This window comes from Cygnus olor, chromosome 3, assembly GCF_009769625.2.
Source record: "Cygnus olor isolate bCygOlo1 chromosome 3, bCygOlo1.pri.v2, whole genome shotgun sequence".
Classification (NCBI taxonomy): Eukaryota; Metazoa; Chordata; class Aves; order Anseriformes; family Anatidae; genus Cygnus; species Cygnus olor.
The window spans coordinates 62,568,297-62,582,450 of record NC_049171.1 but is presented as its reverse complement, the minus strand read 5'-3'; the positions used below and the strand labels follow the sequence as shown (position 1 = coordinate 62,582,450).

The following is a 14,154-nucleotide window of genomic DNA, read 5'->3' as shown; positions in this document are numbered from 1 at the left end:
TATAAGCATCCATAGAGGACCAGGTATTACGTTGTCAGAATTGGTTGAATAAAGAAATGAAACTTACTTGCATGGACATTTAGAAGTGAAATGGGTTTTATGCACAGGTTGATGTCAATGTTTGGCTGGCACTTAGTAGTAAATAATACTCGATTTAGAATCAAAAATAAATGTTATTAGTATGTTCAGGTTTTAGTCCAGCCATTTAAGCATACCGTTTGTGATTTTTTCCAGTATTCAGTTTCCTGATATCTCTTCCTTTGCAAGGTTTAGTTGCGTTTCTTGTAAGCTTGAAATAGAAGTTTGTTAGCTTCTTTCTAACTTAGGCAGTCAGGGACTACAAGGAAGCATAGAAATTACTCCTACTGTTGAAGTGTTCAATATTGCCCTTCAAAATAAAGTTGTAATACCATGTTAATACTTCAGTTCGCCAGTGCTTTCCTTGTGATGTCTATTGGATATTTTTTCAGAAGTTTGAAAAACTTTCTGAATTAGTTCAGCGTATGTTGATTTTACGTTCCATACGGAAACATATCCTTAGTGTGTTTAAAGTAATACAGGGATGCTGTTAAAGAATGTTTGTTTGTTCTGCCAGTGCTAAGGATAGAGGGAATTTCCATATATTTAATAAAAATTGTCATCCTCATTCACTGGATGATTCTTTTGTGCTGTAGATTATTCCTTTGAATTTCAGTTGTTGTAGACAGTTCCTCATTCTTCTTCCACCCCTTGTCTTGAGCCTGCATTTTAAAGATGTGATTGTGTAGAAAAACAAGAATTCTGATGTTTAGGTGTAGAACCAGATAGACTGTTGGTTGCTTTCCTTAAAAACAGTGCTGCAAGCTCATCTTGATTCTGATGTAAAATGTTGCTGAGAAATCAGGTAATTTGCAGCTACATTATTTCACTAGGACTTGAGGCAGGACTATGCCATTTCACTTGTGATCCAAGAAAAATAAGAACCCAGGTCTCTCTGCTTGTGTTTCATAGTCTGTGAAATACTGTTTGAGAGTAGTGGTGGGCTTGTCAACTGAAAGCATGGAGCCTCAAGTATGAAAATATTTCTAATGGGTCTAATAATAGCACTGTCCTTAATCGGACAAAAATTGAAGCATAATTTCTGTTTAAAGAAAGATGTGTTCAAAGAAATATTATGACCTGTGCATAGTAAACACATTCCAGTGCATCATCATATTCCCACCATGAAGAAAATGGAATAGTACTCTGTATCAAATCAGGTGTACAATAAATTAATAGATAATGCCTCAATTGTCATTAATTGTCCTTGTATCAGAAGTGTCAAGCAGCACTTAGAGCTGTATTTCTTAATTTCTTGAGGAAGAAAACTGGTTCCTGTCTCAATAGAACAAAAGAATTTGGATTTTACGGTTTTTGCCACCTAGTTTTCAAGTAGTTCAGTTATGATAGTTAGTGATCCTTCATAAGGAGATGGAATCTGAGGCACTGTCATGACTAGTTCAGTGAGTTTACACAAGTGATCTGAAATCATAAGCTAAGGTTTGTTACCATCTTTGTTCAAGACTTTTTGTTAAGGTGGGCCCTAAAAGACACATTTACTTTAACATCAGGAACAAAGTTTGATGACAGACACTCGTCACCTGTGGGAAGTGAAGTTTATGGTTAGTTTAGGTCTCATTCTTAAATGTTAGTCAGTTCTATTAAAACCTGAGCCTATCAAGTCTTTCAGGCATCTGATTTATGTTTGTTAAGGTAAAGCTGTTCAAAATTGCGTTAATGTTCCCAAGCAAAAATGACTGATTTCTAAACTCCCCCAGCCTTTTCACGTTTTATTGCTGAGCATGGTGCTATGTGGTGTGGAATATCTCTTTGGTTAGTCTGGGTCATTGCCTGGTTGTATCCCCTCCCAGCCTCTTGCGCATTCCGCAGTCTATTCACTGAGGGGGGCAGAGAGAAACAGAAGATTTTGATGCTCTGCAAACACTGTTCAGTCATAGCTGAAACACTGATTCACTATTGTTCTGGTCACAAATTTAAAACATAGAACCATATTAGCTGCTATAATTCCACCCCAGCCAAACCCACTACATGCAGAAACAGAACTGAATGTGAGGTAGGACCCTCCTGCTTCTAGAATTACAGAAGAGGAAAAAATTCTGTGAACTTCAGCTCATTTTGCATTCCAGCTTCACCAGCTAGAAGGATGCTGACTCTGAGAAACATGGAGAAAGCACCTGTTCTGCATGCCCAAATTCAAATGGCATGTCATGGGACTAGAATTTATTTTTTAAGTTTGATCATCTTGTAGTTTGGACTGGAAACAGAGCTGAGCATTTATGTTGGTAATATCCAAATAATGATTTTAAACTAGTAAAAAAAAAGTCTTCTGTTCAGTCATAGGGTCTCTGCTAGCTTTCTTTGGCATTACCTGAGAGTTTTATTTCAATGTTTGAATATGTATGAGAATTTGCAGCCCCAAGCCATTCTCATTTGTTTCCCTTGTTGGGAGTGATTTTGCTACAGCTAGTGAAATCAGCCATCAGGAAACTTCGTGGACAGAAGTGGAGGATGTCTATTGCTTGAGTTTACTGAGCTTGCAGGGCAATATATGGTCCTTTGTCTCCTACTTAATACTTGAGTAATTACTGATACTTGGCCTTGTTACAGGTGTGGTTATTCAGGGAGGGAGGAGCTCTACAGCATTTCATTATTGTACTCACCTGGTTGTTTCTTCACAAATAAGTGGTAAGGAGGGTTAATTTGCAAAACTACTTGAAAAATTAGTTCTCAAAAGAAAATCCACCTTGACATATCTTATTGAAAAGTATAAGTTACTTCTTATCCAGATAAACTACAAACATAAGAAACAGCCTAAAGTGAAGGGGTAACTTTTCTCCCACAGGAAATTAGATTACTTTCCAGAAGTTAACTGTGTTGGTATTGAAGCTATAGGAGAAGAATATAGAGCAGCCACAGGAATTCAAGCTATGTCTTCATAGTAAACATTGCATTAAGACCTCTCTAGCTTGTCCTAATCTGATATCTGATAATCAGTGTTAGGCATACACTCTATTCACAGTGCTTTTGATGGCGTTCTCTGATAGAAGCGCACAGTTTTGAAGTTTTATTTCTTCATTTGCTTTACAGATCATAAGTACTGACTGTTCTGAGTCTTCCCTATGACTCAGTTTTCTTCCACCTTCTCTTCTACCAGTGTTCCCAGTCTGGATTTGTAGTTTGAGAAGAAACTGGAGTGTGATTTTTTTTTTTCTAATTCAAGTGTGAAATAGATGTAGTTTTTGATGACTGAGATCTACTGGCTGGTGGTATTTCATGAATGTGTGTCTAGGTGTCCACAGTTACTGGCAGTCTTTTTTTAATGTTCTAAAAGACATAGGATGTCTGTCCCCTAAAAAATCAGTGTAGCCAGAACAGCAGAACAAGAGTGTCCTTGGAAGATTTGAACAGGGGAGAAGGGAATGATGTGTGTGAAGTACTTGGAAGTTCAGACAATTTGGTGCTACTGGTGTCCCCGTTTCTATGACAGTACTGCTTTGGAAAAGGTGTAATGCAAAGAGGGGTACAGATTGAACAGTACTAAAACTGTTGGAAGAAATAAAGGTAGGAAGAAACAAGCTTAGTGGTACTAATGTCAGTTGCTGCAGAGCAGAGAAAGGGAAAAGCAGTTTCATCAAAAGTAAACTCGGAGCATGGCGTTTTCATTGGAGAGATGGGAAGGATTTGCCTGAATCTAGTCTGTTAGCCCTATGCTGAGAGAGAGCAGGTGGATAGAAACTGAGCTTTACTGCATGCTTCTTTCTGAAGCTTTAGAGTTAGGCTAGCTACTGAAGAACACTGAAGGCAAAAAGAATGCTCAAACACATTGCCTTTATTCTCAGGAATTTGGGCTAGTCACTAAAAACTCCAGGTCAAATGGGGAGCTTTCAGGAGTGGAGGCACATTAGGGAACAAGTTAGTTAATAGTGGTCCTAGTAAAGCCAATTTAAAAAAAGGGGGGGGGGGGAATCTATTTCATTATCTTGTTGAAAATCAGAAATAACATAACCTTTCAGTTTTGTATATTTGATTTATCTCTTCCAAAAATTATTTTATATCTTTCTCCTCCTAAAAGTCTCAATTTTTCCTCTTTGTAATGTGAGGTTAAATGTATTATATACAATTATGGCTGTTGTACATTGGAGAACAACAAACAAACTGGTTTTAACAAATTTTCTCATTACTTTCTTAGAAAAGGTCCTTTATGGAACTAAAAAGTAATTACATACTGTCAAATATTAATTAGCAACTTTGTATACTAGCAACTTTACTGTTACTCTAGGTGTTAGCCCTAAGTGTGCCTCACTGATTTTCAGATTTCCTTTGCTGCTTACTGCAGATTGTGTACCTGTTAGTGTTTTCAGTCTCCAAGAACCTGAAACTGTTTGTTAGCTTCATAGAATTGCCTATATGAAAATGGATTTCTTCTAGCAATAGTTTGTCAGTTTCTTGAGAATAAATTTTGGGGTTTTATTGCTTCAATTTGGATCTTAGTGGCAGTTGTGTTATTAACATACTTTTTGTTTGTGGGTTGTGTGGTGTGCTTATAAAAAGTCACAAAAAGTTGGCCTGCCTTTTAAGAGGGAATCTGCTTCTATAGAGGAGACAAATTCCTATTTACGTTCTTCTTGAAATAAAGCATTTCAAGAGAGAGAATTTTCTTGTTCAAGAAGAATAAAATATTCAGTTCCACAACTGCTGTTTAGATTTAAGGAGTTCAGCATTTCTTTTAAGAATTGCGGAGTTGAAGGGAGTCCTGGAATTCTTCTAGCCTTTTAGATGGTTCATTTTCCCTCTTCTCTGAGTTCCTTGTACGCAGAACAGTAGATGGCCAAATCTTTCAAGGTTTGCTTCATCATTGTTTTAATAATAATTGTTTTAATCATTGTTTTAACAGCAGTATTTCAGAAGTAGCTTATAACAAGGCACTGGGTGAATGACAGTTACTGTGTTCCAGTTACTTAATACACTGCAGATGTCATCAGTATGCCTTTTATAAACCAGACTGTTTTTAAGTAGCTGAGTTAATTTTTTAGAATAATTTCTAAGCTTTATGTGCCGAAAAGTGTGAGATTAAGAGGAATTTCAAAGGCTGTGTTTTTGAAAGACGAACTAAAACCAAAAAAATAAAAGTTTAAAATAAGTGGCATGCTGAGATCACTTGCCACTTTTAAACAACTGTCCATACAGGAGCTCATTTCAATTAAGTTAAAACTTTGAGTATTGTTCAAGAATTTTTAAGTGTATGAAACCCAATTTAAATTTTACACATGTGCAATAAACTTGTTCCTCACTTCTGTATTTTTAGTACAAATTTAAGTTCACCTAATGTAGAAATCTACAAGAGTTGTCAGGAGATAAACTTTTTCACCTTGGTGTAATTTAGATTTAGTTTTCTTCACCATTCTTGAAGTGTGTCTTCCTGACAGCTGTCTCAGGCTTTTTTCACTGTTTTCCCTATCTGTAGTTCTTAGACAGTTTTTCAGGGTTGGACAGTTTTTCAGGGTTGTGTTCTGAAATAAGTGTTTCTTCTACTTTCAGGCTCATCTACTTCTAGTGATCCCATATGGTCTGGCCATTCACCACCACCTCACCAAGAAAATTGGGTCAGTTTTGCAGATACCCCACCAACCAGTGCTCTTTTAGCCATGCATCCTGCTTCTGTCCAGGTGTGACACTTTATTGGTATTTAATTTGCTTCATTCAGATTGTTGCAGTCCTTTTTTCATATTTTTCACTGCGGATGTTTACCGTGTAGCTGTGCTGTAGTTTGTTCAATGCTATATACCCAACAGATACTTGTTTAAATTGAGTTGACCTCATTTGGAGTGATTTAACTGGAAGTTACTAATCTTAGAAATGTCAGCAGTTATGACTTTGAATTATTTGTGCTTAGCTTCTTTGCAAATGTGCTGTGCTTTTTTTTTGCTTACATACCTGCAATCATTCCTACCCATGCGTATCCATGTGCAAAAATACCCTGTCACTATCCTGTAGATGCAATCTGTTGATAGTTTCTTGTAGTTTTTAAAGTACTGCGAGATTTAACTATGCTTTACTTTTTGAAGGCAAGAAGTTCAGAATTCATAGGAACACTTTAGGTAGATAATACTGAGGAAAAATATTTCATTTCAGGACCAGACAACAGTACGAACTGTAGCATCAGCTACAACAACCAATGAAATTCGTAGGCAATCAAGTAGTTATGATGACCCCTGGAAAATAACTGATGAACAAAGGCAGTATTATGTTAATCAGTTTAAAACCATTCAACCTGATCTAAATGGATTTATACCAGGTAAGTTACTCTTTAAAAAAATATAATTGTGGGTGCAGTAGTTCTGTTACAAAGACTTCATTGGGTACTCTAGGTTTGCATACCATTTCAAAGAAAGTTCTGCATTTTACTGATAACTTCCTGGTAAACTGCAGTGTAATTCAAGAAAGGACTTGAAACCAGTTTGCCTTTTTTGTTTCAATTCTAGAAATAAGTTCTGTTTTTTCCCCAAACCTTTGCCAAGTAGCTTATCTCCTTGACCATAAATCTGCAAATCTTCTAATTATTTAACTTGGTTCAAATATTAAAAATTGTTATTGTAATTTTTCAGGATCTGCAGCTAAAGAATTTTTCACTAAATCAAAACTACCTATTCTTGAACTTTCTCATATTTGGTAAGTGTAATGCATATTGAGATTATTTTGAAAGATCACAGCTACCTGTCAATCATTTACCTGATTTTCTGTTTACTAGAAGGTGTTAAGTAATATTTCACTATTACTCTAGCAAGTTCAGTCTTACATTTATGCAAATATTACTTTAGTGGGCTTCAGTGGATCTAGCCTGACATTACTAAAAAGGCATTTTTTAGCTTGTGAAGAAATTTCAAGCCCTTTAGAGTAAGAAGTACTTTGACATTTTATATTGTTAAAGATGTATTTAAATACAAATAATGAATTTCTTAATCCTATATTTCTTTGAGTCTCAGTACGTTTTATTTAAACATACAGATGCAAATATTTTTAAATGCAATTCGTGGTACTTTATAATCAATTCATCTTTGACTTGATGCAGATCTTTTATTGTATTCTAGAATTTATACTGCATCATTGCATTGTATCATTAAATGGCTTACTTTGACAGATTTAGTCTTTCAAACAGTGTAATGATTTATAATTCATTTTTTTCTGTTGAAAAACAAATCATGTTACCTCAGCAGTATCATTTCTAGACACTTTAAGAAAGTGCTTTAGTATACTAGAAATCTGAGACCAATAATGTTGTGTAGTACTGTCTTAAATGCAGGGAAGCGAGTAAAAACCAACCCAAAATGGAGAGAAATAAGCGGGTTTAAATATATTTAACTTCTGAGAAATGTCACTTGATAAAAGCTCACCTTCTTTGAAGAATAAAGCATGTAGCACTAATATGGAGTGCTTAATAGGGTAAATAAACTACAGGCTGCATTCTTTGATCTTCCAAGTAGCACCACAAAAGTTTGTCATTTGGAAATAAACTTAAGAAATTTTGTTGTGTTTATAGTAAGTTTTCCTTTTTAGGGAACTCTCAGATTTTGATAAAGACGGTGCACTGACGTTGGATGAGTTCTGTGCTGCATTTCATCTGGTAGTTGCTAGGAAGAACGGATATGATTTGCCAGAAAAGCTACCTGAAAGTTTAATGCCCAAACTGATTGATTTAGAAGACTCAACGGGTAAGACATGTTTCAGCACAGATTTTAGTATTTGCAATTGATGTCATAGTTAAGGTTATATTATATCAGCAGACACCTGTAGGTTTGTTGAGTGAGTGAGCATTTTGCTATACTTGGTGAAAAGTGAATCATTGTGCAATTTTTAGAAATCTTAATCGGTGCTCAGAAGTAATCCAAGCACATATATATTTCTCTACATGGAGATGTTATTTAAGAATAGTATACATATGGTCTCATTTGGAAATGCAGCCTGTGTTCTTTATAGGTGGTTTAAGGAAAACGAGATTATCACAGTATGGATTTATTCATGGTCACCATTGTATTCCAAATTCCCAATCCAAATGTACTTCAAACTTGGTTTCAAATAAATATACTTTGCCCAAATTTCTGAAAATAGGGCATGAGTTTTCTAAGTCTTGAAGATACTTTAAAAATATTCTGAGATTCAATGGTAGGGGTAGGACAGTTAGGTAGTTTAAAAGTACAGGATCAAATAGCACAGATATTTTAATTCTACTCTTGACTAAACAACAGAATTTATCCTCCATTGCCCTCACAACTAGTTTTTCTGTGCATAGTCCTTTAAATTTGGTTACTCCCAGATAAACCATTGGATGTATGAGTTCAGCTTGTTAATATTTACCTAAAACACTTGGAAAGCAAAGTGGAAGCATCACTGAAAAGCAAACTACTATCCCATGTAAATGTGCTATTTAAAAACAGGCTGGTTTTGGCAATCTTTCATTTTTATTTTAAAACAGATAAATGAAGCTGAATATTTATAATCTGCTTCATAAATACTATACTTGCATCGAATACTGAATCTTTGTAGAACTTGAAATAATTTGTGTCAAAATGAACTTCAGATGATTCCTCAAAATTCCATTCTTACCATTCTTGATGGTGAGGCTTTGAGTATAGGTAATAGGTAATAAAACTTGTAGCCTTTTTACTTTACTGTTGCTTATGATCTTGTATTCAGAGGAAAGGTGTTTTTAGGTACCATTCACTACTGATGACTTCTATATTTGTGTTGCTTTTTAAAAAAGTGAAATGTATTGGATAGGAAAAAAACACCTTAAGCAGTCTTTGCTTTGGAAAGTCAGGTTATACTGTAGGTATTGTACAGGTATCACGGTTTTCTAGAGCTTTCTTTTTACTAAATATTTCAAAAGGGGGTCCCTTCCTATTGTGTTTGTCAGATTTCAGAGATTTTTAACCTGGCAATTATTGATGAGTTCTTAAACTAGATACAGTGGCTCTTGCTATCTATGCTTTAATAATTAAACCGTGTTTTGTGGGGGTAGCTCAGCTTCTCAGCCTCTCAGCTGCAGTCAGCAGCAAATGCAGTGTTCTCAGTATGAGTTAGCACGTTACTATGGAGAAGACTTTTGTAAGAAAAATCTACAATTAATTGGGTGAAGGTCTAGCAAATGTCTAAAAGCTACCCACTCTATTTTTGTGTCAAGGTGATTGCCAAGCAACATCTTGATAGGATATGGAATAACGAAAAAATAGTTACAAAAATACCTACATATATACCTGGTCGTCCACTACTTTAATTGGCATAGCCAGTTTTGAGAGTTTTGTCATATAACTGAAGTTGTCTGGAAACTTTATATATTGGACATAAACCAAGAAGTTGTGTATGTTATTTTACAGGCAGCTTTGTTAAAACTTTTACTTATTTTTATGAAATACAAAGTAGTCTTTAAATTTGAGGAAAAACTTCCTTTTAGAAGGAGTAAAAATGTTTTTCCTCCCTTATATTAAAGGGAAGTTATCTTATTCTGGTGAATATTGAAAGGTTACTATGCTGTGTAAGCTATGCTAAAAATAAATAAAATCCAACTGATACTTGATTCTGCTGATGTTTTTAATGGCAACAACGAAAAGACTTGCAAACTTGTTAAGTTTTATACAGTTAAATGTATTTCTTCTATATTTGGGCCACCAGTGTTGGAAATAGCTTATCTTTTCTAGCACTTGACATGGATTTATCACCAGAACTTGTAGGTTAAATATTTTAGGAGAAGTTACTGACTTAGCTTAAACTTCACTTGTAGTTGCAGCAGTTCAAATCTATATTTCTATAATCTATTAATTTATAATTAAAATTTACTAATATATCTAAGTGTAGGTTACTGTGTATATTAAGATGTGTTCACCCTGAGGACTATAAATTAAGCTTATTACAGTCAACCAGTTAAATTTCTTAATATTTTTCCCATAAAAAGCTGTATTTCAATAAAAGCTCACTTCCACAGCCGCCTTAGAAATAGGAACTGTAAAGTATGGTACTGAAATAGCTTTTTGACTGCATTTTTTCACGGGATAACAACTTTCTCAAAGAAAGAAATCGTGTTAGTGATCCTGTTCTGCTGACTGAAGCAACAATACCATACTTTCGGACAGTTCAAGAAAGTGAGTTACTTGATTTTTCTCTTTACTTTCTTTTATATCAGTTTTAAACTTTTTTGATGTGTTAACAGTACCATTATTTACTTTTTTTTTTTGGTTAGAAACTCTTCCTTCATATTCCACGCTGGAAGTGTGGAAGCTTCAGCTCTGCACCTGAAACTTGCTGTATCTTTCCATTTTAATTTTGTGTGTTATAGCACTACTCTCCTACAGAATTTTAAAAACAAATTTTAAAGGAGGTGGTGATACCCCACACAATATTCTTATCTCTAAATTGGAGAGACATGAATCTCATGGATGGACCACTCAGTGGGTAAGGGAATTGGCTGTATGGTCGCACGCAAAGAGTTGTGGTCGATGGCACAGTGGAGATTGGTAACAAGCGGTGTTCTTCAGAGGTCAGTGCTGGAACTGGCATTGTTTAACGTCTTTGTCAGCAACATGGACAGTAGGAATGAGTGCACCTCAGCAGGTTTGCCAGTGACACCAAGCTGTGTGGTGTGGTCAACATGCTGGAGGGAAGGGATGCCAACTACTGGGCCCTGGACATGCTTGAGAGGTGGGCCTGCGTGAACCTCAGGAGTTTCAACAAAGCCAAGCACAATGTCCTGCACCTGGGTTGGGACAATACCAGGCACAAACAAAGGGTGGGCAGAGAATGGATTGAGAGCAGCCCTGAGGAGAAGGACTTGAGGGTGTTGGTTGATGAGAAGCTCCACATAGGCTGGCGATGTGCACTTGCAGCCCAGAAAACCAACCATACCCTGGGCTGTATCAAAAGGAGCATGGCCAGCAGGGTGAGGGAGGTGACTCTCCCCCTCTTCTGCTCTTGTGAGGCACCAGTTGGAGTGTGCGTTCAGCTCTGGAGCCCCCAGCACAAGAAGGGCATGGAAGTATTAGAACAAGTCCAGAGGAGAGCCACAAAGACGATCAGGGGGCTGGAGCACCTCTCCGATGAAGACGGGCTGAGGAAGTTGGGGTTGTTCAGCCTGGAGAAGAGAAGGCCCTGGAGAGACCGTAAAAGCAGCCTTTCAATACTTAAAGGGGGCCTATAGAAAAGCTGGGGAGGGGCTCTTCGTCAGAGAGTGTAGTTATAGGACAAGGAGAAATGGCTTTAAACTAAAAAAAGGGTAGGTTTAGATTACATATAAAGAAGAAATTATTTACTCAGAGGGTGGTGAGGCACTAGAACAGCTCAGGTTGCCCAGAGAAGTTGTGGATGACCCATCCTTCATAGATCATAGAATGGCTTGGGTTGGAAGTGTTGAAAGCCAGGCTGGATGGGGCTTTGAGTAACCTGGTCTAGTGGGTGACATCCCTGCCCATGGCAGGGGGGTTGGAATTAGATGGTCTTTAAATTCCTTACCAACCCAAATCATTGTAAGATTCTGTGATCTTTATGCTGACTAGGGAGAGAAATGAGGTGTGTTGAGTTCTTAGAATACTGTGGCAATTCTGCAATGCATTTGAAAGATTTTAGTATTTTGAATTGGATCATACACTTAACTATCTGGATTGCAGCGGCTTCACTTAAGATATAACATTGTGGTGTGGTATCTGTAGATAGGTAACGTCAGCTTTTCAGAATGAGTCAGATGTGTCAGCGTAAAAACTACCTGTAGAAGAAAACTGCAGTGAAGAGAGGATGAAGTCAGAAAATTGTGCAGATACTTCTCTCCAAGTCATTAAACATTTATTTTAAGAATTGAGTACTGTTGATAGCATCTGTCTCGATGGAATTTATGATCTGCAGCTGAAATGAACACTAGTCTAATATTTATTGTGAAAATTAATATCGATATCTTCCTTTAAACTCAGTTTTATATCTGTTTATAAAAGCTAACAATCCTTTACAAAACTCAGAGCAGGTTTTGCTTGTCTGTAAATTTATTTTTTGTTTAGGCTGTTGCAACAATGACACTTCTTTTTAAGGAAAATAAACTAAATTTAGTTCTTCTGTAGCTGGTATTTTGTCACTCAGATGCCTTCCTCAATAACAGAAAACAGACTGAGTTTTTGCAAGAATACTTAATTTCTACAGGGTGCTTTTAAGGCTAAAAGTGTATTATGTATCATAATTATATCATTCCTAACTAGAAACATTTGTCTTTTATTTAAAAGTACAGTTTTTAACAAAGTACAGCATATGAATTAATTTGATGCTTCTCAATCATTTTTAATGGAGAATCTGTCATGCTTTGTGTCGCATTAGCTGTACTCAAATTTTTCCAAATTTTTTTTGTTTTATTTTTTCATGTAGGTATCTGTAAATTCCTTGAATTACAGGTAGCCACGTAGCCTATCCACAGCAGTTTTCAGCCTTTATTTTTTAACCTTGCATTTAAGATTAGTAGTAGAAATATGTATTTCTAAAACATTACTACTGGTATATGTTGAATTTAGTATATTAATGTTGTGTGCAGTGACCACAATGTCATCTTGACTACTTGCAGACATCATGCTGCCTCTGAAGGTCTTGATAGCTTGATATAATGTTTGTTGTCAGTTTTTTTCTAAAGGAGATATTAGATGCAGCTTGTATCTTGAATAATTTAAGGCATTTTATCCGGAAGGGCAGTCGTACAGGATGTTAGGTACTGGGCATAGTTTGGGAAACAAGTCTCAACCTCACACCTGGCTGTTTACTGAAAGTATACAAGACCTTTGAAGTTTTGACAAGTTACTGGTTTTTCTGTTTTCTTTTTGTTAAAAGACTGAGGTGTTACTGACATTATCGGCTCAAGATGGGACAATTTATTTCTTTCTGGAGGTGTTTTGGATATTGTTATTAGTCAGTGCCTCCTGCTGTCCCCAGCAGCACTTTAGAAGTATCGGCTGCTATTGGTTTTTCAAGGTGCAGTTGGCCACCATTCATTCAAGTGTTCCCAGTTTGAATTTACTCTGAGCACCAATTTTACATATCTGCACCCCCTCCAAACCATGCAACACCACCTGGTGTTGGATTTTTTATAAGTTTCTTCACAATGAAAGACAGCAGACACAATGCAGAGTTACAGCAGAAGAGTAGGCTGCAGAGTTTAGTTGTCAAGCCCGAAACCAATCCTTTTGAAATTTTTTATAGATTTTAATTTCTGGTACAGTGTGTCACGTGTTCTTGTGGTAGTCATCTTCGATATATCTTTCAAGCAGTCCTCTTAAGTGGTAATTTAATTAAATAGTCTTCTACAGTATTTTACCTTGTTCAGAGTTTTAATTCTTTGGTCTATAGACATTGTTAGTTTGTATAGCTACTTATCAGTCACTTTTTCCACCTATTCTTGCTACATTATACATTTGTAAACTGAACTTCAGTTGTTGGAAGCTTTCAAGGCGTTACTTGTAGTCTGTGTAGCAAATTAGCTGACACTAAGCAGGATTTCATTGTGTCATGCAGTATGTAATCTGCTGTTTACATTTAGGTTACCCAATTCCTCTATAGTTAGAACAGAACAAAAGAGTGCTGCATCATGAAAATTGGTACAGCTCTGGAGGAGGAGGCTTTCTGCGAGGGATTCTACCTGCTGAAAGCCCAGGGAAAATTGTAATTACAGGAACAATGTACAGTTGCAATGTGACAGCTGCTAGACTGGTTCAGGTTGCAAGATGAAATGAATGGAAACACGGTTCTTTTAGTAAAGAGGCTTAAAGCTTAAAATCCTCTTTGCAGAATAGTCTTTTAAGGGAGTGGTTTACTTACCTGTTTTCATTTTTTTTGCATTGATACACTGTTTTTGCTTTATCTTATATAAGGGTGTATTTTATTCTATAAGGTAACTTGTTAGTGCTGGATTTTAGGTAATAAACACAAGTGTAAAGTTACTTTATCATACTATAAGTAATTATATTTACCTGTACATATAATCAAGATCTGAAAGTGCTATTTAAAACCTGAAGTACAGGGAAGCCAGTAAGATTGGGAATAATGTCAAAGTCTGATTTTTCAGGAAGATCCTCTAAAGAAGGGTAGCACCTGATAGTACATGTG

General features: G+C 36.2%; 1 protein-coding gene across 12 annotated transcripts in view; it reads left to right on the top strand.

Moving 5' to 3' along the window:
* Positions 1-14,154, top strand: part of REPS1 (RALBP1 associated Eps domain containing 1) — a 66,855-nt gene that overhangs the window by 30,158 nt on the left and 22,543 nt on the right. For all 12 annotated transcript variants that reach the window (XM_040551474.1, XM_040551483.1, XM_040551482.1 and 9 more), the window contains exons 5-8: positions 5,578-5,705; positions 6,172-6,334; positions 6,645-6,708; positions 7,594-7,748. In XM_040551474.1, coding sequence (XP_040407408.1) covers positions 5,578-5,705; positions 6,172-6,334; positions 6,645-6,708; positions 7,594-7,748 — 510 coding nt within the window. The remainder of the gene's footprint in view (positions 1-5,577; positions 5,706-6,171; positions 6,335-6,644; positions 6,709-7,593; positions 7,749-14,154) is intronic.